The sequence below is a fragment of the Amia ocellicauda genome, chromosome 4, assembly GCF_036373705.1.
Source record: "Amia ocellicauda isolate fAmiCal2 chromosome 4, fAmiCal2.hap1, whole genome shotgun sequence".
Classification (NCBI taxonomy): Eukaryota; Metazoa; Chordata; class Actinopteri; order Amiiformes; family Amiidae; genus Amia; species Amia ocellicauda.
The window spans coordinates 40,823,325-40,848,295 of NC_089853.1; the positions used below are offsets into that span (position 1 = coordinate 40,823,325).

Here is a 24,971-nt window from a genome sequence, read left to right on the forward strand (position 1 = left end):
TCTGTTTTGCAAAACGTTTTTGTGAAGTATAAGATGCCCTAGGCACAGGCATGTGCTAATAAATTAATAATTATGATGATGCATATTATTATTAATATATATTTTAATGATTACCATTTACAATTATTATTTTAAGTGCTTTTAAGAGGCAGGGCGGCTATGCAATGCCTGCTGAAGTATAGTAATACATGACCAAGCCGTGTTCACTACCTGCTAAGACTGATTTCTCAGCAAATGATTGAGCCAGGGAGAGGGGGCAGGGCTTGTCTTTCATAAGAGCTCGCAGGTAGGACCAGCAAAACCTATAGAAAGCACAAAGGAGAGGGAAATGCAGTCAAAACGTGGAAGAGAGAAGCCGAGGCAAGACCCTCTTTCTCACTTCAGCTGGCAATGGAGTCTCCTCCCACATATAGAGACAACTTGTGCATCAGCGTGGGAGGCCCGAGTGTGAACCAATCCACATGGAATCTGTCCAGCTGCCTTTTTGAGTTGATTTTGCCCTGGAACGGCACTGTCAACTGCCTAATCGCTCTGTTCTCGGTCCTGTCCTGCATATCCATGGGAGTCAATGGCTTCACCCTTCTTGGGATCATGAAGTCTGAGGAGCTCTCCTGGCAGCCCCGGTTTATATTGTTGAAAAACTTGGTGTTCAATGACCTGCTGATGATATGTGTCCTGCACCCCACCATCCTCTACTGTCTGATCCAGCGGCAGACGCTCTCGCTGGGGGTCTGGTGTCTGATTCAATATTACGTTGCGACTACGTGCATTTTTTGCACCATATACACTTTGACTCTTATGGCTTTGGAGAGGTACCTGTACATCTGCCATGCCATTCAGTACATCAACATCCTCACCTCCCGGCGGGTGAAGCTGGGCGTCACCCTGATGTGGCTGGTGTCATTTGCTATTACTGGTGTGTACTTGATCCTCCTGCACATTGGTCAGGACTCCCTCGCTCTCGGGAGCGCCACCTACGGCCTTTTCTGTGAGCCAGACACCATAGAGAAGTGGATGGACTTTCCCATCTTGGCCACCATCTTCAGGAAATTGCTTGGATCGGCCTCCATCCTTGTCTGTGTCTTGGTCTTCACCTTCTCCTATGTCAAGATGTACAGGGAAGCCGTGAACGCGGTGGAGCCTTTTAACCAGGTCAACAGCCGAGCGCGCAGAACCATCCTCTTCTACTGCATGATGTTCTTCCTCCAGCTGCTGCCCTGCTGGCTGAAGATGGTGACTGACATCCTGGGGGAGCTGGACAGGGTGGTTCTCAGCGACCAGGGCAGCGCCAGGGTTCTGCATGTGGTGCTGCTGCTCATGGTCATCATACCGCCCCTCATTAACCCGCTCATCTTCAGCATCAGGAACAAGGAGCTGAGGAGAGCCCTGCCACGCGTGGTTTTCAGGAGGTGGGTTCCAGGTTCCCCTGACACCTCTGACTGAAGGGACCTGTGTGTGTGTGTGTGTGTGTGTGTGTGTGTGTGTGTGTGTGTGTGTGTGTGTGTGTGTGTGTGTGTGTGTGTGTGTGTGTGTGTGTGTGTGTGTGTGTCTGTGTCTGTGTCTGGTCCGAGGAGCTGTGCCTCCGCCTCTCATCTCTCACGGCTTTACCTGCTGTAATACCAGGTGCTTAATGTCTGGCGGTGTCTTGTCATTAAATGGCAGCAATTTATATACACTAGATATCAGTAAAAGGCACACCAATGCTTATATATTAATGTAAATGTAATGCTAGGGGGGAAAAAGCAACTGTGTCAGTGTAAAATTGAATGTGGTATTGTGTTAGAATCGCCTCTTGACAGTCCTATAAAGGAAGAAAGCATTCGCACTGCACCTGCCTTTGTTCACTCTGAAAAGTCTAGTATTTGTGAAGCTATACACGTAACTGTTGAGGATGTATTGATGTTAATTAATGCTTACTGATAATCCACTGGGTAAGCTTGACCTGGAGATGAAGTTGCTTTGTGACAGTGGATAAATGCCTGTTGCCTGTAACACTGCCAGCCGAGTGATTCTCAATGTTTCAAAAGGTTTTGATACATTTGATTGTAATTCGTTTTGCTTTAGTTTTTTTCAAGGTCTGTTAGAAATAACTCTTTCAGAAAGACAATCTTTATCATGATAAATAAATAAATCCAAGATATTTATCTCGTCCCAAGATTGTTTTTGTGTTTGATGCCGTATAATTCCCACCTGGGCTTGAGTATATTTATTGGCAACCCGGTAAGAAGGTAGAACAGCTCCTATTTCCTATAAGAGTTCAGGACAGATTGAACCAGAATTCCTTGTGCTCCAGTTCTTGGTGCAATACACTTCAAACAATGAACAGTATATGCTGAAGATTTAACACATGTCATGTAGATAATGGTTAAATTCAAGTTTCAATAAGCCTAAGCACTCAAGAGCTCAGCTAGGAACAGAAATAGAGAAGTGACAGGTGATCCTGATGAGCAGAACTATGGTCTTGATCTTTACAGTGGTTTTGCTGACAAATCAGTTTTATATCAGTTATCAGAACTAGTAGTTCTGTTCATAAAGACATGCCAGGTATCGGTTTAAAAGCACAACCCTCTGCTAAATTCACATGCTGACATCAGCAGGTTTCAGAAAGCAGAAGCAGAAAGGGGGAAAATGACACCCATTTAAAATAAAAATAAAAACAAAAGAAAAAGTCCAATAATTTATTTTTATTTTTTATGAAGACATCTTTCAGCTGTTAAAGGCGGTTCCATAAACTGCTCTGGTTAGGAATCATGGGAAGAGCTGTAATCATTAAAGATGAATGCAAAGCAAGAACATCCAATCCCAGACTACAGGCGGTTACAGGATTAGCCTAAGCATTTTGGCCCTACTTATCCATTAACATATCTCTCTTCAGATAATTAATTAATTAGAAATGATGAAGGAGCTGGCTTCTCTGTGGAGGTGCCATGGCACAGGGGGGAGGCCCAGCAATGGTCTAGCCCACAGTGTGAGAGAGTCCTCTTTTGCAATCGTCCTATTTTGGGGAAGTTGAACCCTGGGCCAGGGGAGCTACTGGTTCTTCTGGTATCGGTTCCAGCCAGTGTCTCAGTAACATTCTTGTACCAAGGAGTACTGTGTATTTTTAGCCACTGATTTTTAATTTGATGGATCTCTAATAAGGCATGTCCACCTGATATAAATTCCACTTCACGTCTTCTGAGCAGTTGCTATGGAAGCATTCTTTATGTGAATCTTTATGTAAACACATCCACTAGATTCTCTTTTTTTTCTTGTTTGTTTGATTTAATTCCAATTGTGCTCTACAATGACTCATCCAGGTCTCAAATCATTAGCCTTTTGAATTTGCAGGTCTGAGCCTGTGGTCAGAGTGAGGATTGCATTGCTCCACTTAGGTGAATAATGAACTCCATCATTTACCAGTAACTGAAGACCAAATCAATGGGATCCGTGGAGAGTGAGAGTGAGTGGGGGTGTTATTCTGTAAGGTTAGGTTTGTGCTATGCAAATTAGACAGATGTAGACAGAATATGAGTTGGACAGATGGAAGTGAATAATTGCCTGTGTTGTAAGTTTGGGGGAACACTGGGAAAGTGGACAGAATCTCAGCAGCTTGTGCCACCAAGATGTAACTGAAGTCAATATATAAAAACAGCTCTACAGCCCCATAGGTGTAAAGTGGACCCATTTAGTCTGTCTTTCTATTAAGTCACTAACAGCCGAGATGTGAAAAAAATAGAAGACCCCTGTAGCTCTCCAGGACCAGAGGTGATGAATCGGGAGATCTCTCCCACCCGCATCCCCCTGCCACTCCTGAAGCAGTTCACTGCAGAGCCAGAATGTTTAATTGCACCAATTCAAATCCTTATTTAGGGCTGAAGCTAGGAGAGACCGAATGTGACCTATGAAAGTGTGGGGCCGTAGGTCTCCAGGACCAGAGCTGAGGATCGATGAGTTCCAGGGATGCACTGGTCTCCACGCATGGCTGCGCTGCTGCAGGTGTCTTGGGCTCATGGAGCTCAGATCCCCAGCGTGGTCAGAGACCCTGAGCTGCTGATTTTCTTAAACCGGTTTGCAGCAGCGATGGCAATGTAGTTTTTCTGTGTGGCAGCAAAACCACCAACAACAAACAAACACACACAAAAAAAAGGAAGGGAAAAAAAAGAAACACAAACATCACATTTAAAACATATGCCCCTCATATACTGTATACACAGACAGCAAGACTCTCCCCATAAGGGGTGTCAGAAGAGTTACAGTGGCATGTGTGTGTGCAACATTTGTCTGTCAGTTTCAATTTAGCCTTGCCCTTCACATCTACATTTACACCTTCACAGATCGAGTCATCCAGCTGTAGGTGAGTAACTGAGATTCGAAGTCAAGCGAGAACCTGTCACTCTGTTTCTGCATCATTCCTGTGTTGGTGTTTCTGTGGTACTCTGGGATAACTGGCATGTCTCAATCCACTGATTCACCCATTGTTGTGCCACTCTCCATCACACACTCTTCACACTGAGACGCTTATACAGCTGCTTGTGATAATAATAATAAAATTATAATTTCTGGGAGAGAAGAGCACTCTGCATGTTACACACACACACACTACAACAACAACTACTACTACTACTACTACTACTACTACTACTACTACTACTACTACTACTACTACTACTAATAATAATAATAATAATAATAATAATAATAATAATAATGACTATAGCAAGAAATGTTGGGTGAAGGATCCTGTTAAGAGGAATCCCTTCTCTTTGAGTTCCTCCAAGGTGACCAACCTTCCACAGTCTCCTGGCCATGTACTTCTTCAGCAGGACCTGGGAATTCAGGCAGATGTTGTTGTGCTTGGCCTTCTCTGCAATGTTGTTGAGCCAGGGGTGTTTAAGGCACTGTGCTGCACTGAGACGCCCACTGTCGAGAGAAAGCCAATAGGTCAGTGGCTGAGGTGGGATGAAGACCAAAAGTTCAATATATGTATCTCTATATAATTATTTAGAGACCAAATACAATACTGCCATTATTTTTTACACCCTGAGATCCTAATTACTTAATTTAACAAGTCAATCGTGTAACTGATTTCAATTACCAGGTTTCCCCAGAGCTCTGGGAGTTGATTAATTGAAACGACCAATAAGAGCTGTAGGGTCCATTTCCTGGCTCAGGTGAAGGGGAGATTGAGGAAGTAAATACTTTCTATGTAGCTTCTGTAAGGGGAACTATGTAAGCTCTTTGAGACCAGTGAGAAAGTCACCCAGGGAGCAATGCTGGTGCCGAGGGGCAGCTGTTGCAGAACGGGTGGGGGGAGTCGCTGATCTCACCTCTTCTCTCTGATGAGCAGGTTGGAGATGAAGTCCCTGGCCTCCTGAGAGACGTGCTCGAAGGCCTCCTCTTCGAAGTACCAGTTCACTGCAAGCACGTTGTTCAGGGTCTGGCTGTCATCGTCCCCCAGGAATGGAGACAGGCCACTTAATCTGTGGGGTGGAGGCAGAGTTGAGTGGGTTAGTCAGACTCTGCCCGCAGAAAAAGTAGACTTCTGGCAAGCCCAAAGAGTTGGCCTAGACTGGCTTGGCTCAGGGAATGATGACCTGGCCATGAGGACGAGACCACAATTTAATTTAAACTCTATTTAACTGGAATATAAACACAATCTAGCCTGTAGACAGTCAGTTTAAAGTTCACAATAGGCATTTTATGGGGTGGAGTGAAATGTGATGTGACTGATGTGACAGAAACATACTATGGAATTTCATGCCAATTAAAGGTCATGCTTTAAATAAACAAAAGAGTGCCAAGTCAATTTATGCTGGATATATTAAGCACGATAGATACAATTGCCTCTGTTGTGTACTGAGTGCTGCACTCACAGCATGTATGACATCACTCCCAGGGCCCACATGTCTGTGGGGAAAGACACAAAATCGAAGTTGACAATTTCAGGGGCCAGGAACTCTGGGGTCCCAAAAGAGACCCTCAGTTTGTCTCTGGGTTTGTACCTGCAAGAGAGGAAATACATAACCACCAATGGATAGTGGCTTCTGAAAATAAATTTGACAGAGATAGGGTCCAGGTTGCTGCTCATTATTACATTTTGCAGTACGACAAACTTTTGATTTGGTCGAGCCCTTCGTCTTGTTCTTATTTATAAGTGTAAATGGTGTAAAGAGGCTGGGAAATTGCTTAATGAGACAGCAAGCCCCTTCTCCAAAAAGAGCAGAATTTGATTATGTTTGTTAATGAATTGTGAATATTGTTTGAGTATAAGCCCCAACTGAAGAAAGACATTGGCTTATGGTAAACTTAACATGTGCAGATGCTCACAGGAGGGTTTCTCAATTTTCCACCCAGGGGATACATTAAAAACACTTTGGATACATTAACTGTTGAAAACCCTCAATTTAATATATTAAACTTTTTAAAGTACAAGAAGCAATTACAGAAGCAGTATGTGTGTGATTTGGGTCAGCAGTTGGGGTCTTCATGATGGTTTAAAAAAATACATAATTATAGGTACTTCATAGCCCCTGAGCCATTAGAAAACAGTGCTCAAAAATACAGGAATCTGCAGGAAGCACATCTACATGATTACTCTCATATATTACCTCAATGCTCCTTGTAAATATAATAACCTGTTGCTCTACTGAAGAAAATGGATGCATACCTCCTTGCCAGTCCAAAATCTATAATTTTCACTTGGTGTCCGGTATGATTCACACACAGGATGTTCTCTGGCTGCAGGAGATAAAGGACAGAGTTCCATCATACTTATGTATCTGCAGATAAAGTGTTCACATTGACTTTTGTCTGTGAGATGGAGCCTGTAAAAAATTATATACAGCTCTGGAAAAAATTAAGAGACCACTACACATTTTTCTTAAATCAGCATCTCTACATGTATGGCAGCCATTCCATTCCAGTGTCTGTTGAATTCCAACACAGGCACAGCTCATTCTACTGCATAAGGTAGTGATTAGGTGATCACCTGAACCAAATCTTATTAAACGAGGAAAAGTATAAAAACCACTGCTGTGGTCATCACTATCCTCTTGCAATAGGACCAGCTGGATGGCAAAAACAGTGCTAGTAGTACCTCAAAAGTAATTGAAATCAAAAAATAACTATTGTACATGCCAAAAGAGTTGAAAAGGACAGTTTTGAGTGAGGAAAAGAAGGGTTCAATTCTGGCTTTACTGGCAGAGTGATACAGTGTGTGTCGGGTTGCGTCCATCCTTAAAATTTCAAAGACGGCGGTTCATAAGAACTAGGTCAAGCAGCAGACATTGGGGACAACAAAGCTACAGACCGGCAGAGGGCGAAAACGACTCTCCACTGACCGGGATGACCGCCAACTCATTCGAATGTCACTCAACAACCATAGGACATCAAGTGACCTACAAAAAGAATGGCAAACGGCAGCTGGGGTGAAGTGCACGGCGAGGACGGTTTGAAACAGGCTCCTAGGGGCAGGGCTGAAGTCGAGCTAAGCTAGAAAAAAGCCCTTCATCAATAAGAAGCAAAGAAGAGCCAGGCTGAGGTTTGTAAAAAAACATAAGGATTGGACCGTAGAGGACTGGAGTAAGGTCATCTTCTCTGATGAGTCCAATTTTCAGCTTTGCCCAACACCTGGTCATCTAATGGTTAGACGGAGACCTGGAGAGGCCTACAAGCCACAGTGTTTCACAACCACTGTGAAATTTGGTTGAGTATCGGTGATGATTTGGGGGTACTTCAGCAAGGCTAGAATTGGGCAGAATTGTCTTTGTGAAGGACACATGAATCAAGCCACATACAAGGTTGTCCTGGAAGAAAACTTCCTTTTGCTCTGACAATGTTCCCCAACTCTGAGGATTGGTTTTTCCAGCAGGACAATGCTCCATGCCACACAGCCAGGTCAATCAAGGTGTGTATGGAGGACCACCAGATCGAGACCCTGTCATGTCCAGCCCAATCTCCAGACCTGAAACCCATTGAAAACCTCTGGAATGTGATCAAGAGGAAGATTCATGTTCACAAGCCACCAAACAAAGCTGAGCTGCTTGAATTTGTGCACCAGGAGTGGCATAAATTCACCCAACAATGTGAAAGACTGGTGGAGAGCTTGCCAAGATGCATGAAAGCTGTGATTGAAAACCAGGGCTATTACACCAAATATCGATTTCCAAACTCTTCCTAAGTTAAAACATTAGTATCGTGTTGTTTAAAAATTAATATGAATTTATTTTCTTTGCATTATTCAAGGTCTGACAACACCACATCTTTTTTGTTATTTTGATCAGTTGTCATTTTCTACAAATAAATGCTCTAAATGACAATATTTTTATTTGGAATTTGGGAGAAATGTAGTTTATAGAATAAAACAAACATCTTAAGTATACCCAAAAACATACCTATAAACAGTAAAACCAGAGAAACTGATAATTTTGCTGTATGTATGTATGAGAATATACATATATACAGTCTATACACCCTGTGTATATATATATATATATATAAAGCCAAAGCATCCCAAGCTCAGAAACGGATGCCTGCAAAACTGAAAGGAATCAACACAAAGCTGATGAAAAATTAACTTGCACTGTAACAGACAAAAAGGGTAATAAACACAGGGATACAGAAAAGACAATCTGAATGGCATTTCAATGAGAAATAACCTTTTCTCAGTGGATGAAGCTCCTGTGAGGTCAAAGCCTAGTCAGAGACACAATACACAGATGTAGGGAAGCTGGAGTGCGGGCTGCCCTACCTTGAGGTCCAGTTGCAGGACATACATCTGGTGCATGTAGTGGATCCCTTCACAGATCTGCTTCACAAAGACCATGGCGTCCACCTCTGTCAGCTGGTAGCTGTCATCCACAATTCTCTCAAAGAGCTCCCCACCATCCACACTGAGGGTCAGACAGCGGGACAGACACAAGACTGGCTTTACACCCCGACCCTGTGAGATGAGGCAACTTCTTTATGCAGGTGTCTTTCACCAAACTAGTAAAAGGAAGCTCTTGATGCCGGTGTGATAGAATGTCAGTTTTATTCACCATTTTCCCCTAAAAAGCCCAATCAAGTTCATTTTATTCGCCACTAAAAGTGTGTGGATCAGCATTGCTTACATTTGGAAAGAAAATTATTGTTGCACTTAGGGGTGCTGTGAACTGATTGGGTGTTTGCTTGGGACCTAAACTGGCAGACACAGCATCTCAGGGATGAATGGACTTCTGACCCTGAGGAAAGCAGTGCTTGGCTGCTTGTTCAGAGTCAGATATGGAACCTTTGTTATTCACCTCCAGATGTGGACAGCTATGAAGTGGGGAAACACAGAGTGCAGCTCAGATCTGTACACAGGCAGGTTCCTGCCTTTCAAAGGTGTGTCTGCAGACATGTCGATTTGCAGGTCATGAAATTTCCCCAGTCCAGAGTATACGATCTGCGGGGGGGTGATCGCAGGAGTCATGGCATTACATCTCGTATCTCAAAACAGTCAAGTATATTATATAAAATATTAACCAAGTATAAAATAAAAAATAATCTTCAGAAACACTAATTTAATCACATTTGCCTACTGCAGAAATAGGAAGTGTGCAGGATTAATGCATTTCCTTGCCTTTTCCTTTGTTGAGTGGAGTTAAAAACAATTTACCAAAAGCATGCGTCTTACAGATTTAGTTTTTTTGTCATTCTTGACAAACTCGCTAAAGTTAAATTTCACACACTTTTTTATGTTTTGTTTTTTTCTTTTCTACCCACCTAATTAGTTTAGAAATGTACAAATATATAACACATTGTCTCTGCATGCTAATTAAAACATGGATTTCTGTAAATTACCTTTATCCCTGTGAATATTTAATCAAAGTTAATTAGAGATTTGTTTGCAACTCATTTAACCTCACATCACCACATCTACTACATCTTTAATTAAGCACCAGTTGTAGATCATTGAAACTAAATGGGAGCAATTAAGAGTGTGCACTTACTTATTTTCTTAACAGGGCAACGATTATTTATGTCAGACATGCGTGGCAGCCTTCCTCAATCCCAACTTTCATTCGAGATGAGTCTGATGGCAGAAATCTAACACGCTGGATACTCACTATTCCATGACCAGCACCAGCTCGTGGCGGCCGTCGAACGCATCGTAAAGCTGGATGATGTTGGCGTGGCTCAGCTGGTTCATCACCTGGACTTCATTCCTCACCATTTCCTGTCAGAACAACACACAGACAGGAAGTCACATGTAGATGCTCAGTGAGGACACCAACGCTTTACATTCAACATGGTCTTAATGTAATTTTACTATAGTTTTACTATGGTATTCATTAATTTAACCAGCCTTCACTGTGCTTTACCACACTGGACCAAGGGAATAACATGCTCACTATGGTATATTCGTGTAGTGTAGTAAAGAGTGTAGTAAAGCACAGTGGAGGCTTGTCAAAAGCATTGGGAAACACTGTCGAACTATGGAACAGCCAGTCTGATGGGAAATGTAGCAGGGTAAACTGGCATAAGGGTAATAACTTCTAAAGAGCTCTACCTTCTCTTTCGGAGTCCGGGCGTTGATAATCTTAGCAGCCAGCTTAAGCCCAGATGTTTTCTCAGTGCATTTGTGGACTCTGCCAAACCTTCCTCTGTGGCACAACGATGATGGGGGAATGGGTTACACATCATATGTACAGAATCCATAACACCTTTTTACTCTTCTATTTAAAAAGCAAACTAACAAAAAAATAACTGTGCTGTTCTGTTCTGCTCTGGGCTTACCCTCCCAGGACCTCCTTGGTGTTGACCGTGTATAAAGCACCAGGGGATGCAGACCTCAGGGACACCACGCGGTGAGGGAACGGTGCGGGCTGGGGTGGGGCGTCGTCTGCGGTGCAGGAGAGACACAGGTTAAGGATGCTCAAGGAAAGTGTCGCTTTTGTTTTTATGAATATACTTATACACAGATTGACCATAACATTATGACCACTGACAGGTGAAGTGAATAACACTGATAATCTCGTTATCATGGCACCTGTCAGTGGGTGGGATATATTAGGCAGCAAATTAACATTTTGTCCTCAAAGTTGATCTGTTAGAAGCAGGAAAAATGGGCAGCGTAAGGATCTGAGCGACTTTGACAAGGGACAAATTGTGATGGCTAGACGACTGGGTCAGAGCATCTCCAAAACTGCAGCTCTTGTGGGGTGTTCCCGGTCTGCAGTGGTCAGTACCTAGCAAAAGTGGTCCAAGGAAGGAAAAGCGATGAACTAGAGACAGGGTCATGGGCGGCCAAGGCTCATTGATACACGTGGGGAACGAAGGCTGGCCCGTGTGGTCTGATCCAACAGATGAGCTACTGTAGCTCAAATTGCTGGTTCTGATAGAAAGGTGTCAGAAGACACAGTGCATCGCAGTTTGTTGCGTATGGGGCTGCGCAGCTGCAGACCAGTCAGGGTGCCCATGCTGACCCCTGTCCACTGACGAAAGCGACTACAATGGGCACATGAGCATCAGAACTGGACCACGGAGCAATGGAAGAAGGTTGCCTGGTCTGATGAATCATGAGCTCAAGGTGTTGACTTGCCCTCCAAATTCCCCAGATCTCAATCCAGTCGAGCATCTGTGGGATGTGCTGGACAAACAAGTCCGATCCATGGATCTCGCAACTTACAGGACTTAAAGGATCGGCTGCTAACGTGGCAGATACCACAGCACACCTTCAGATGTCTAGTGGAGTCCATGCCTCGACGGGTCAGGGCTGTTTTGGCGGCAAAAGGGGGACCTACACAATATTAGGCAGGTGGTCATAATGTTATGGCTGATCGGTGTATGATAAATAGATGACACTCCGAAACAGTTTGTCCATAAGCCTTATTTTTTGGTTCGGCCTTTGTTTTCTACCTTGTAGTTTATGGACAGACACTAAACCTGATGAGATTCCCCTGCAACATACTGGTCTCTGGTGAAGTCCAGTTTTCCAAAGAACGCCTGTGTTGCTATTTCGGCCACATAAAACATCTGGCGGAGATCCAGAGAAGGATACCTTACATGGACTCCAGCACCAGCCGGATTAGTCAGACCATGGATTGTTTCCAGTGGGGCTGCCCATCAGCTGGAGGATACCTAGCATGCTTTTGGACTCGGAATGCAGTTTTCCAAAGGGCAGACTTCACCAATCAAATTCATGCCTTTTGCAGTAAAGGGATACATTTCATTGTTTGATGGCAGGCGATACTGCATCGTTTCAGCCTGTTTTATTTCTCTGTCATATTTAGAATTGGTCTGATGTAGCCGAGTCTGATATGTAGCCTAGAATGATATGAGGACCACAGCAACCACAGCAACATTATTGATAATAATATCGACAACAAAATAATAGAACCCACAATTTGGAAACAAGCCGTACCTATGATTTTCAAACATGTTTTAGGGGGGCACTTCTGGTCGACGGTGTCTGAGCCCCTCTCCGCTGGACTGACCCGGATCTGAATGAGGGAGGGGTGTCTCTGCTCGGTGCTGGCGCCTGCAGCTCCTCCGCTGTCCAAGCAGTCTGTGGCAGTCCCAGTCTTCCCAGGTGGGGCACTGCTCCCGGGCACCGGCTCGGCTGATGTGTCCATGGCAACCAGCGCCTGGCTCCTCTTCAGGGCAGTGGCAGCAGGAGCCGTGTTCGATTCCTCTGCGCTCGCGCCACCACCTTCCACGGGCTCCACCGGTCCAGTTCCACAGCTGCAGGGAGAGAATCATTAGAGGGGCTGTGGTGTGCCCCCTGCCTTTGCCCCGAACCCCAGCAGGCAGTGCTCAGTACTGTACCTATGCAAGGACTCGGGGCAGCTGTGAACATGCCTGAGAGCGGGGCCAGGTGTCAGAGATGGTCCAAGAAACGACTTCTCCCCTGGCCTGACGGAAAGCGCCATCTCTCCGACGTCTGGGTTGGGACTGGCGGTGTGTGTCACATCCACGGGCGCTTGCCCTTTTATCTCCTCGGTGTGCCAACAAATGTCCTTCTCCACTTCCACTCTCTCCTGGGCCTCCGTTTGAACAGCTGCGCCACCTGCAGCTGCCTCCTCCCCTTTGTCCCAGACTCCGCTGGCTCTGTCTTGGTTTGTCATCTCCTTATTTTTACTCCCCTCTGTCACTGAAACATCGTATGCTGCTGAGTGTTCACTTGTCATCTGGGATAGTTTTCCTATAGCCGTTTTTGCCACGGTATCCTCTCTGGGCAGCAGAGTCAGAAGGCTCCCGGGGGATGGGGGGCCCCGCTGTGATGTACTGTGGGCCGCCCCTTTCTGGAAAACCAGTTCTTCTGCTGAGGCTGGGGCCCGAGCCCTCTCATCACTAACCTGAGGGCTGGCAGTCTCGTGCATTATCCCACTCTCCTTCATCAGCACTGGGGGCCCTGCAGGGGGCAAGGAGCAAAGGAGCGGAATAATGCACGTAGTTAGAGAGGAAAATATAACTTCTAGACCAGTACTCCCCAACACAACCTTCAAACAACATGATTATAATTCAGCTGTAGTATTGAAACTAACAATTAGAAAGCCTCGCTCTGTGTAATTAAGCAATAAAATGCTTTTACGTTGTATAACAATAATGATTTCATTACAACTATTGAGACATCTCTTTATTGTGTATTTTCATAAGAATACAAATCTGTGGTTTTTCATAATGCTTGCCCTCCATCATAGTACAATACATCATTAAAACCATCATTCATTTTCTGCCATTGATTTTAGAATGGCCTTGTAGTGTCAGAACAGCTAAAAGCACTCAGAGGGAAGGATATTATTCCTGCTGTTTTCTTTGTCTGATTGGCCTTGGCAAAGGCAAAGCTTTTTCCAAAGCAGCTGATAAATATAGAAGCAATACATTGCCAGGGAGGGTAGGAACGGGGGATGGGACCACATAGCTTTGTGCACATCTCGAAATGTCCATTAAGCTACCTGTCACTTGAACTGAATTCAGACTCTTTGAGCACTGATTGCTTGTCAGGTCACCACTGATAACTCGTTTCTAAAGAGAAAGAAAAAGTAAAATCAAAACAGGAGACAGAAACAATTCATATTCATTCATATGCTGGTAACTGTTGCCAATAATCAATCAAATATAAATATTTTGGTTGTCTCTGGTATTGTAATGGTCTTTGGATCTTCACTTGTCATGACCATAAAAAAAGATTATTTCACTTATTTAACTTGTTTCTGTGTGTGTGTGTGTGTGTATATTTTTAATTTGTGTATTATTTACTATATATGTATATTGTTCTTTCATTTGGAACTGAAGATCAACAAATATTGTTTTCTGTTATCATTTTCTGTTTGAAAAACATTTGGTTCAAATATAATTAAATTAAATTACTCTTGTTTCTTGTGCTGCTGTGTGTTCTTGCATTTACCGTAAAATATACTTTACAAAGTGTTTATCATGCTAGGCAACTTGTGTACAGCAGGTTATTGTACAACTCGCCACCAGTAAGAGTTAATAGCATACCCTGTAATAACATGTGTGCCCTAATTTAATGATAGGGATAATCCATACAGAGGACCCAGCCACACAATGAGAAGAGCCCTACAGTGCATAATTGCTTCTTCAAAATGGCATCAGTAGATGGCACTAATAAGTACATTTCATAGTGAACACATGACACAGCAGAAAGTTACTGAACAATTCAGAATGTTCCCAAACAAATCCCCACAGCTGGATTAATGAAAGAAACAAAGACAGGGAGGGCTCGAAAGAAAGAGTAAATATGTACTTTTACACTGACACAATCAAAACTGTCAAAGAAAAGTAGAGAGTACCTTTTCACTGGGATCTCCTCTTAGTTGTGTAAGCCCAGCTACACAGCTCCCTACAGACCGGCTGTGTTCTTTCTGCTCTGTGTAGGAAGCCTTGTCGACCGCCTTTGCCCCTTGCAGTTCCAGCAGCAGCCCCAGGGTGGTCTGCACGCCCTGGACCAGCACCTCCAGAGTCTCCAGCCGCTGACTCTGCTGCTCACAGTGGGCAGTCACAGCAGAGAGGGTGGCCGTCACATCGCAAGACAGCAGCTGCCCCCCACAACAGCCCTGCGGTGGGGCGTCTCTCGGCACCCGCTCCTGCCCAGCCAGCAGCCGGTCCACCTTGCGGCCCAGGCAGTCTAGCTTGACCTCCATCACAGCGAGGTCCATTCTGGGCATCTGTGTCAAGCTGGGGGGTGGCAGTTTCTTCACAGTCCCCATGGCAGAGGGGTGCACATCTCTCCTTCCTTCCCTTCCTTCCCTTCCCCTGCCTGCCCGTCCCGTCCGCCTAACATTAAAGTAGCCGGGTGGTTGGAATCTTGAGTCACCTGTCGGTTACATCAATAAAGCAGCGATGGCAGCGTAGTGTGGCGAGGGGAGCAGCAGGAGCGACACACAATAGGAGCCCCACTGAATTCCAGCTCTATCAGCTGTAGCTGGGCTCCAAATATAGGAGAGCAACACTTTGGCAGGGCCTGATAAAAGAGGTATTTGATAGGCCGGGCCATGTGTATTTGGAAAACGCAGGATACACGGTCGCTCCCAGAGTACAGCAGAGGCCAATGGAAATACTAGAAGTACATGAAACACATGAAGATACACATCTGGTGACGGTACCTCTTGCATATAAAGTATTGATGAATATGTATGAAGGTGTATGGTACGATACAGGGTAGGATCACTCATATTTTGTAGATTAGGCTCAGCAGTTATAGTTGTAACAATTTAGTTAAGGGGTATTTTATGGAAGTGATAGTATGTCACTGTAAACTGAGTAGTAGCAGTAGTGTACAAACAGGAAGGTTAGTGTCCATTATACTATGCAAATAAGTATGCATGTCAATAGCAGTGATATTACAGTCACATAATATAACAATATACTGTATATAACACACCCCCACCCTCAGGATTTTATTTGTATTAATTGCAAAATTCTTACCTTGCATAAAAATGAGCTGTAAACACAACAGACATTCAAGCTCACACCTCTCCACCTTCCCTTCACTACAACTGGTTTCTTCCTTGTTTTCAACTAATACCTGAGAATGAGTTTCCCCCAAGTCTGCTGTGCAGGTCTGAAACCACAGAGCAAATTCATCCCTTCTCCAACAAGCTGGACATAACTTTAAAAAACATACATTAGGAACAATGTTCAACCAACACATCATGGGAGGTAATCCAAGGGAAAATAAAAAAACATATGTACCAGTTTACATCAAAGCAATAAATAACAGAAGGCAGCCGTAACGAGCAATAATGCTTCGGCATATTGCCAATTGCATCCGGTCCAACAGGACAGCTGCCCAGAGCAGAGGGCAGTAACTTGAAGCTCACCTTTCCACTATTCTTTTATCAATTGCCTATTGTAGGGGAGCTGCGGGCGCATGGCATGTTTATCTTCGTCCGGGAGCAGCTGTGAGTGGGAACAAGCTGTTCTCAGACTGCTATACATAGAACTTAGTGAGCCGTATGAGTCCTGTTTGTGAACTGGCTGGAACATGAGCCATGTGTAACTTGTGCAAAACAGAATTCCCTGTGGGAATTATTGCCTACCTGTGAGAACACTGCCGTTAAGACTTTAATACACAAAGCTTTGGGAAAAAAAACTTAAATATTAGTATAATCATCTCTGTATTCACAGAGGCCCAGATTCAACACACTTGCCAAAAGCAAACACTTCACCAAGTCAGATTTTGCCAAGCTATTATATACTGAATAGAAATATCACCATTGTGTAGTGGTTTTGGATCTAGCAAATTACATTTGGATTTAATTTAAATCTAAGATATCTGCAGTAATGTCTAAGTTGGGTAGAGGGGAAGCCTTGGGATATATGGAGTTTTCTTTTTATCCTGCATGAGATGAAAGATTCATTTATTTTATTCTTGGAAGGAAACACACCAATTCATTTTGGAAAAATCACTTAAAAAGGTTTTGACAAAGGACAACTTTCAGACCATCTCACGGACTAGTGTAAAATATGCAGAAACATTCCAGTGACTTTGACACGACTTTTTGGCTTCTGCTCCAACCAAAGGACTTCCAAAGAGCAGCGGAGAACTGCTCAGAAAGGACTGCTGAAGTGTAGAGGCAAACCAATTAGCTTTAAGTTAGTAGTCGCAAAGATCTGCATTAAATAAAATGGAAACTAGGATGGGATCATTTCATTTTTAAGTTACTACTTTGCTAAACTTTTTCCAAGATAAATATATAAATCTCTTTTTAAAGCTTCCGTTTTATTTACTTGTATAAATGTACAAAACCTAAATCTTTATAACCAACATGTGTAATGAAAAAGTAGAAAATAGTAGAATCAAAGTCTGTGGCAATTCAGGTGCAGAGGAACCTGGACACGCTGGCAATCAAAATTCAGGACATTTCAAACAGATGGCTATAAAAGGACATGATAAAAGGTGGTTAAAGTGAAATAATTGAGATACTTAAGTGTACTCTAAAAATACTTCCCTCCTTCTGCAAGTGGTTTGAGATTAGGGAATTACTTCTTAAAACTAGAAATTGAAGTTATCATAGAATTAGTTACAAATGTGTTGCATACTAATAGCTGGTGATAACTGATTTTATAACCCAACACAAGTTACACATTTTGTTCATTAAAAAAAAAAAAATCCCAAAATATTGGAGAGTTTAATGGGGAGCAGCTCTATGACCTCAGCTCCAGCTCCAGAGCACGCCAATGAGCCTTAATCCAGATCCAGCGCTCCGCTCCAGAACTACCAAACTGTCCATGTCGAGTTTTGCTGGTTTGGTATACAAAGCCTGGTTTACCCATTATTCCCTTGGACACCCCCAAGGGCCTCCCCCCCCATATTCGACATCGAGTCAAGGTCTACTTTAGAACATTCATTGGTCACAGCCCATTTAAGGTCTGTTGCATATGTAGCAGCCAACTCAAATGCAATTAAGGTTTCAGCAGTCAGTCTTTATTACAGCTTCAAAAAGGAACAATAGTATTGAAACATACTAGTAATAAGGAAAAATAAAAGGAACCATGGTAATAGGCATTATTTACATTTCTGAAAAGTACAAAATTCAGAAGCACAGCAAAAGGACAGTGTCTAGATTTAAGAATGAAAAATTAATTTATGGAACAGCAAATGCAGAAAATAGTTTGCCAAGATGCCGGGACCAGCTGCAGCCCAGGTGAGGAGTTCTTGAAACTTGAAAATGCACTTTGCTACACAGGAGCTCCTAAATGCTCTAGCACAGCCTGTAGAACAGTGCAGAAAGGTAGAGAACAGCCAGACGTGTCGGACCTGTAAGGTAGAGTTTAGAAGTGTCCTGGAGACATGCAACTACTTCATATTAACACTTCTTTTTTTAAATCGACACAAGTGTATCACCTTAGAGTTGGGTAAAAAAAAAATCACCACACCTCTTATATAAAGAGAGGAGGGTTGGGTAATGAAATCAGTCTATATTTGCACAAGACATTAATGCAGCGCTTGTTCACAGACGAAACCGGTCTGAGAAATTGGGAGACTCGGGGACTGTGAGAATCACGTCGCTTTTCTTCAAATCCACTTTCTTGTATCGCCGCACAGGCTGAGCCTTGTGCACCTGCAAGAAAACGGAATTGAAATGGGTCTAGAAGTCTCACTGAACCAGTCTGGATGTGTAACTTCATACCAAATACATTTTATAGAAGAATAGAGAGAGAATATAAAATATTAATATAAAAATTCGACTAGTTACGTCAGCTCATGCCATGCTTGAAAGAAGCCTAAAAAGCAGGGATTTCTAAATGACAAACTTGAGTCGACTGGCTTAAATTGGACCAATTTCACAACACAAATCTGAAAGATCTCCCAGGATTACCTGATCCTGCCGCAGTCTAGCAATCTCCTCCTTCTCACGCTCTTCTTTATCCCTTCTCATCTCCTCCTCCTTCATTGCCCGCTGGGTCTCCTTCTCGGCCATGGTTTTGTCGAACTCCATGCGCTCTTTCGCACGTCTCTCTGTAGAGAGCTGAAAGCCCTCTGAAACTACGGAATTAGAAAGGGCTTCTAAGTCCAGAAAGAAAACAAAAAGGTGTAGGAGAGTGAAGAAATAATGCAAATAAGGTGCGCAGTGAAAAACCTCACCCTTAATAAATCAGAGAAAACAAATTCACCCTTTGCAAAAGCCTTTCATGCAAGTGCACATCAAACCAGGATCTGTTACACAAGTGACCATTTGGGGTACACATGAATGTCTTAATATACCTAGAACAGCGCGATTCTCTTTTTTGGGTACAAACGGCTCCTTGTGGGCGACAATGTTCGGACGAGCTTTGAAAGATGCAGCTTCTGCCTGCTGCCTCAACTCCTCTTTCATCTGGGTGGGGGGGAGAAAGACAAGAACAGGTCAATCTCAGTCATTTCCAGTAACAAATCTGTAAACCATGGAAACATTACGAGGCTACAGTTCAATATCCATCTTGAAGGCAAGCTTACCATCTGCTCCCAGCGCTCAGTCTTCATTGCGCCTCGCTCATCAATGAGGAGTTTAAAGGGCTCCGCCTTCGTGGGTTCGATAACCTTCTTCTCAGGTAAATGGACTTCATTGAAGTCAGGGAGAGGCTGAGCCTTGAATTTAGGGACCTAGAAAAATAAAGTTTAAAAGGTTAACCTCAAATGATCAAATTTAAATCCAGTGAACGTTTCAGATAATGGACTTGGAATCTGGATAAAGGAATTGCACAGACGTTGGTTACTGGATCAGATTACAAGTCTTGGTAGAGGCTTTGGAAGAAGAATTTAATATTTTATTAGATCCTTAAAAAGTCAATAAACAGTAGGAAATCCTTAGTTTAAAATGCAATTTAGTATTCAGTCTGTTATGCACACTTGGTATTACCATCCAAGACCAATGGAAAATGGGCGCTTCCCCCATTGGTACAGTTATTGGAGTGCTAAAGTTGGGCAAATTGCACACATTACCTCCCCATGTCGCAGCTCCTCCAGCCTCTTCTCCTTAAGGGCCTGTCTTTCCTTCTCCCGGGCCTCAAATGAGAATGGACACACCTCCACCTGTTTATTTTCTATGGGCTTAGGCTGGAATGGAAGGCCAAAGTGTGGCATAGGGGTTGCTTTGATCACTGGAGCATCCTTCACCTGGAACAAAATGCATATTAGAAACACACCAATGACCTAAAATATCCAAAAACAGAGCGAGGAGGACCAGGGCTTACCTCCTCCACCTTAGGCTCAAGGCGGACTCTATTCTTGAGCGCAAAAGCTGGAGACTGAGGTACAGTGGGAGGCAAGGACTTCTTCTCAGGCACACCCTGTTGACATGGAGAGGGGGTTAGAATAATGGGAAGACTTGTACATGCAGAATTCAAGCTTGCAGAGCACAAACGCACAATATGTAGGTCACAGCTTTAAGACTCAAACCAAGGAGAGAAATAAGTTAAGGAACTACATGATCAGTAGCTATCTTCAAAATCTGCAATGAAGAACTAAAAATACATACAACCACATCCTCCAGTATCTTCACAGGCAGTGGCTTAGAGTGGAACGTGTACTCCTCCACCACTTCGGACTTCTTGCTGGCCTCCCTCTCCTGCAGCCTCTTCTCGATCTCCAGATTGAAGCCCACAGCCTGTGTGACCTCCTTGACGGGAGGCTTCTTGGGCAGCAGCCCACCATCAAGTATTTTGCGGTTCAGCTCCAGAGCTTTGAATTTGAACCTGCAAAAGGAAAAGGTCACAGTCCATTAGAACTGACGAAAGGGCTCAGCTTCCACCACAGGAGATCATAAACCACAAATCAATAGGAAGCTGAACCAGGACATACTGCTGAATTTTCTCCAGCTCCTCTGCCTCAATCTCAGCTGTGCTTTTCACCGCGACTGGACGGCTACGCTTCCTGGTCATGAGCTGTGGAGTTTTGGGATTGGTCATCTTTAATTTAATATTCTTCACTGGTGTAGGACCTGAAAAATAAGTCACCTATGATTACTAACCAGAACAGAATTCTACCTTTTCCATTTGGATTTCTCCTAAAATGTAGAATATCCCCTTTTGGTGACTGTGTACAGCACTTCTCCCAGATGTAAAATTTCTGAAGGAGCAAATCTCCAATACACACAGCAGTAGGTATAATGCTACAGAAAACCTGATCTTTACCTCTCTCTTCCCTCTGTCTGCTCCTCAGATGGTACCTGGCAGGAGTGCGTTTCTGAAACTGCTCGACCTGCTGTGCCACAGACACATAGGTCGATTCCTCAAACTTGCGTTTGGTGCCACACGACAAGTTGAAAGGCTTAGGAATAGTGTGGCCTTTTAAAGATTTTGCCTGAAATGAGAAGATTGCCACAAAATATTGTTAGAAAAATATAAAAATTCCAGCACACAAATTAAAATGCAACAAGATCAATAAAAGGAGGCAGTGAGCACGTACCGGAGAAGGCGGGTGTTTACGGAGCTGGGAAGTGAAATCCACCTCTTTGTAGCTCGTCTCAGAGGGCTGGTCAGCATGCGGCTTAATTCTTTCATCGGTGCAGAAGTGGAAGTCCACAGGAACGGTTCGGGGTAAAACAATCTTCTTCGCTGGCTGACCTGAAACCCAAAAGCAAACATGTCAAACTAATTCGGTGGGGAGGGGAAGTGGCTTTGTTTGGCACACCACCACCTTAACACGGGCCCGGCACATTGCATGGCCACAGCAAAACAAAAAGAGACTTACTTCCAGCTATAGCCGCCTTGTAGGAGGTCTCGTTCTTCTTGCGATGCTCTGCCAGCTCCTTCTGCAGGCTCTGAATGGTGTCCATCTCCTGCTGCTCTGAACTCTTGGCCTTGGTCGATGAAACGCTCCTCCTGCAGGGTTGACAATCCCACAAGCAAAGTTCTGAATTTGGCGACGTGGAATTGTGTGGCTTTATAATTGCACAGTTTGAAAATGTATACAAATGACAAGATCTCTAGTAAGTATGAGCTTGCAGTGTGAAACATCTGCCAAGTACCTTCACATGTACAAAACACTTAATCTCCAAAATATAACATGTAGAAGGACTTAAAATTTACATAATGCAGAGAAGAAAAAAGTCCAATGCAATATAGCTGTGCAATAAAACCATAGATTACAGGGTTTAGGCATCACAAGTACAGTGGAAACAGGCGGGGGAGAGATGCATGCCTGACCGAACATTTTGAGTCACAGCAGACACTTACTTGAGCACAGTTGGAGTCGTAGATCGAACATAGCCTTTTTGTTTGGGAGACTGGATCTCATCAGCCTGTGTGCTGGGTTCTGTAGCAGTCTGCTGTGCATGGACACGACTTCCACTCCTGTTTAAATACAAACTTTAAACTCCACACCACACAACATCCATCACAGAATGTTTAATAAAACCACACAATAAAACAGGAAAATGAGTGCAGCAACCCTCCAACACCACAGACACCATTACCATGTGCAAACCAAAACAAAAAACACTAACTTCTAAATTACCTTTTATTCCGCCAAACTGCAGCACTCGCTCTTGGTAGAGAAGTTACACTTACATTTCTGTCAGAAGTTGAGCAAATCTATTAGGCTAAATCTTTACCCATGAATAGTACACAAGTGTTTAACTATTTTAGTGTGCGTGTATTTTACATGGACACCATCTAAATAAATACAGCCGTACTAAAGCAGTCTTGAGTCTCACTGAGTAAATTATAACTAAAACTAGGTGCGTTTCAAAGACCAATGAAAGGCCTTGAATGTGGAAATATCTGACCAAGAATGTGGAAATACTGCAAAACCTGCCAATGGTAGTACTCATATTGTACATTTAGCAGGGCACAGCTTGCATAGGGAGCCGACATACCTCCTTGCTTTTTTAACCGGTGGGATTCCAGCAGGAACAGCAGCGGCAGGTGCATTGCTTCTCCTGTCCTCACGAATTTTGGCCATAGTCTTGCGCTGGTTTTCCCGCTTTTGCTGACCTGACAGTCTCTTGGAAACTCTTACATCAAGAAGAAAAGAAAAGGAAAAAAAAAAAAAAGAGGCAGAAAAGGGAAATTAAAAACCTTTGCTGCTGGTTGATAAAAGCCTAGATCAAGATCTCCACAATTCCACACCCTGACCAAACACATGAATATCCTTTGTAGCACAAAAGGAAAACTGAAGACCTGAAAACCCAGCTTGTGCTCTCCTACCTCCTGGGCTGTGCCGGGTGGGCCTTCTTCTGAGGCTGGTTGGCTGCAGAAGGCACGTGGCTCCAGGATGTCACCAAATTTGAAGGAGCAACAGAAGTGGAAGGCTGCTCATCCTCAGAGGGGGAATCTAAGACACAAAACAGGTCACGTCAGCCACGTGGACTGCAATATCCCATCATAATCGAATGCTTCTACAAATGCAGTGTTGGCAGAGCATAAACAATCATCTTGTTTACAAAGTTACACAAGCGAGAAACTTACTTGTGTCAAGAGTTTCAGCTTTCATCATGGGGGAAACCACAGCTCTGGGAAGATCTGGTTTGGCCAGTCCTCCAAAGGGTGTTTTATCAGTTTTCAGTGGAGTTATAAGCTGATCCATTGCGGTGGGTCCTTGCTCCACGACCATATCTAGAAAGAGACGTTTTCAAAACTGTGAAACTTCACGTAAGTAATGCCGTGTCTATTGCAACAATTCAGTTCCTATGCAAAATACGTAGGGACATTAAATTCGGTTTTAATTCTTCATATACTATTATAGTGTACACTGCATTTAAAGTGGGTCATGCTTTTGCGGTGTAATGAATATAGATATATATAAAAAAGTGATGTCTAACCAAACCAGTGATCGGCATTGTCCTCTTTATCCAGGGTTTTAAAGTCCATGACGTCCGAAGGTGCATCAAACTCGTAGTCCCCTGTAGACGTCTCCAGCTGAGTGTCCATTTCTGCAGCGTACAGCTAAGCCTTTAAAAAGACTGATTAACAACAAGACAATCATTAGGGCCTACAGTTTATGCACTTCTAAACCCATTACACTGCGACTTGCATGACAGCTGCTGGCTGCTAAACTTTGCAGCGAAAGATAAGACTTGTCAAACTCAAACACAAGTGATAAAAATGCAGTGCTGGCGTTTAAAAACGAGCTATGCATCTACATACATCCGGAGACTTAACATTTCACAAAAACCCGGAAAAACTTGTCCTCCCCTCCAAATGAAGCCGCAATCCAGTTATATTGCAGGTCATTGTATTACTTATTAGTCAGGAAAGACTCGAAGGCAGAAATATGCAACCGTGTTAATGGATTAAATGCAATGAATACAGGCTTACATTGAAATGCAATCACATCGATGATGCTTTTTACAACTGCTATGTACAACGAAATGTAATTCGGATTAGTCAATTGAAGTATAAGCAGCTTAATTTACAAATAACCAAATAAGTGTAGAAATGTATATGTATACTTTGTAATTATACGGAGAATACACATCAAACAGACCGAGTGCAAACCACACGTCAGGCTGCACCAGAGGGCCGGGCCGCACAACACAACCCAGGGCCACTTCTCTTTAAAAGCCTCCAAATACACAACTGCCCGATTTGAAGGAGTACCTCGTCAGTCGTGGCGCTTTCGGAGACTGTGCTTCAGTGCGAGATCGTTTCTTTTCTTTCGTATCCAACTGTAAAGACGTTGCCTCTGCGACTCTCCCCTCCGCACACGACGCCTCTCTGTCCGGACAGACGTCTCTGCCGCCGTTATCATTTGAAAGTATCCCGTCTCCAAATCAGCCAATCGCCGTGCGCTTCCGGATTCGGTGCTTCCTGATTGGTGTGGCGCGAATTCTACCGTGCCTCTGTCACGAACGCATAGGCTCATGGGATATGTTGTTTTTCATTTCCCACTCTGAACACTCCTTAAGGAAATTGAGCCGGCAAACAGACTACAACACCCATAACCTTTAACAGAGACCGAAAGGTTTTAAAAATGCATGTTTGTGTTTTAAAACTTGTTAAAAACTTGTTAAAAACTTGTCCTCGTTTTATGTACGCCAGCTCGTTTGTTTCATGGATTGAAACCCTAAAAACAAAAC

At 43.6% G+C, this 24,971-nt stretch overlaps 2 protein-coding genes across 8 annotated transcripts; both read right to left on the minus strand.

The window, feature by feature from the left end:
- Positions 1 to 2,664: 2,664 nt before the first annotated feature.
- Positions 2,665 to 16,368, minus strand: LOC136748476 (myosin light chain kinase 2, skeletal/cardiac muscle). 5 transcript variants are annotated; one of them, XM_066702231.1, is made up of 14 exons: positions 16,290 to 16,368; positions 14,760 to 15,283; positions 13,902 to 13,971; positions 12,772 to 13,357; positions 12,368 to 12,687; positions 10,741 to 10,846; positions 10,514 to 10,607; positions 10,071 to 10,180; positions 8,732 to 8,873; positions 6,650 to 6,720; positions 5,856 to 5,984; positions 5,310 to 5,462; positions 4,770 to 4,902; positions 2,665 to 4,079 (listed from the first exon to the last, which is right to left on the minus strand). In XM_066702231.1, exons 2-14 carry the CDS (start codon positions 15,174 to 15,176, stop codon positions 3,999 to 4,001), a joined length of 2,412 nt encoding a protein of 803 aa, XP_066558328.1. In that variant the 5' UTR covers positions 15,177 to 15,283; positions 16,290 to 16,368; the 3' UTR covers positions 2,665 to 3,998. The 5 variants fall into 5 exon arrangements, with proteins under 5 accessions (XP_066558328.1, XP_066558326.1, XP_066558325.1 ...); XM_066702229.1 differs by lacking the exon at positions 16,290 to 16,368 and adding an exon at positions 15,895 to 16,273 and having other exon boundaries at positions 12,805 to 13,357; XM_066702228.1 differs by lacking the exon at positions 16,290 to 16,368 and adding an exon at positions 15,895 to 16,272.
- A 1,506-nt stretch (positions 16,369 to 17,874) lies between these two features.
- tpx2 (TPX2 microtubule nucleation factor) lies at positions 17,875 to 24,714 on the minus strand. Of its 3 annotated transcripts, none has more exons than XM_066702234.1 (18): positions 24,493 to 24,714; positions 23,715 to 23,855; positions 23,362 to 23,508; positions 23,101 to 23,227; positions 22,770 to 22,907; positions 22,409 to 22,465; positions 22,129 to 22,245; positions 21,644 to 21,774; positions 21,359 to 21,516; positions 21,085 to 21,253; positions 20,753 to 20,891; positions 20,430 to 20,646; positions 20,146 to 20,241; positions 19,895 to 20,068; positions 19,409 to 19,555; positions 19,178 to 19,289; positions 18,792 to 18,958; positions 17,875 to 18,533 (listed from the first exon to the last, which is right to left on the minus strand). In XM_066702234.1, exons 2-18 carry the CDS (start codon positions 23,821 to 23,823, stop codon positions 18,423 to 18,425), a joined length of 2,316 nt encoding a protein of 771 aa, XP_066558331.1. In that variant the 5' UTR covers positions 23,824 to 23,855; positions 24,493 to 24,714; the 3' UTR covers positions 17,875 to 18,422. The 3 variants fall into 3 exon arrangements, with proteins under 3 accessions (XP_066558331.1, XP_066558330.1, XP_066558332.1); XM_066702233.1 differs by having other exon boundaries at positions 18,792 to 18,979; positions 24,493 to 24,712; XM_066702235.1 differs by lacking the exon at positions 22,409 to 22,465 and having other exon boundaries at positions 18,792 to 18,979; positions 24,493 to 24,701.
- Positions 24,715 to 24,971: the final 257 nt, after the last annotated feature.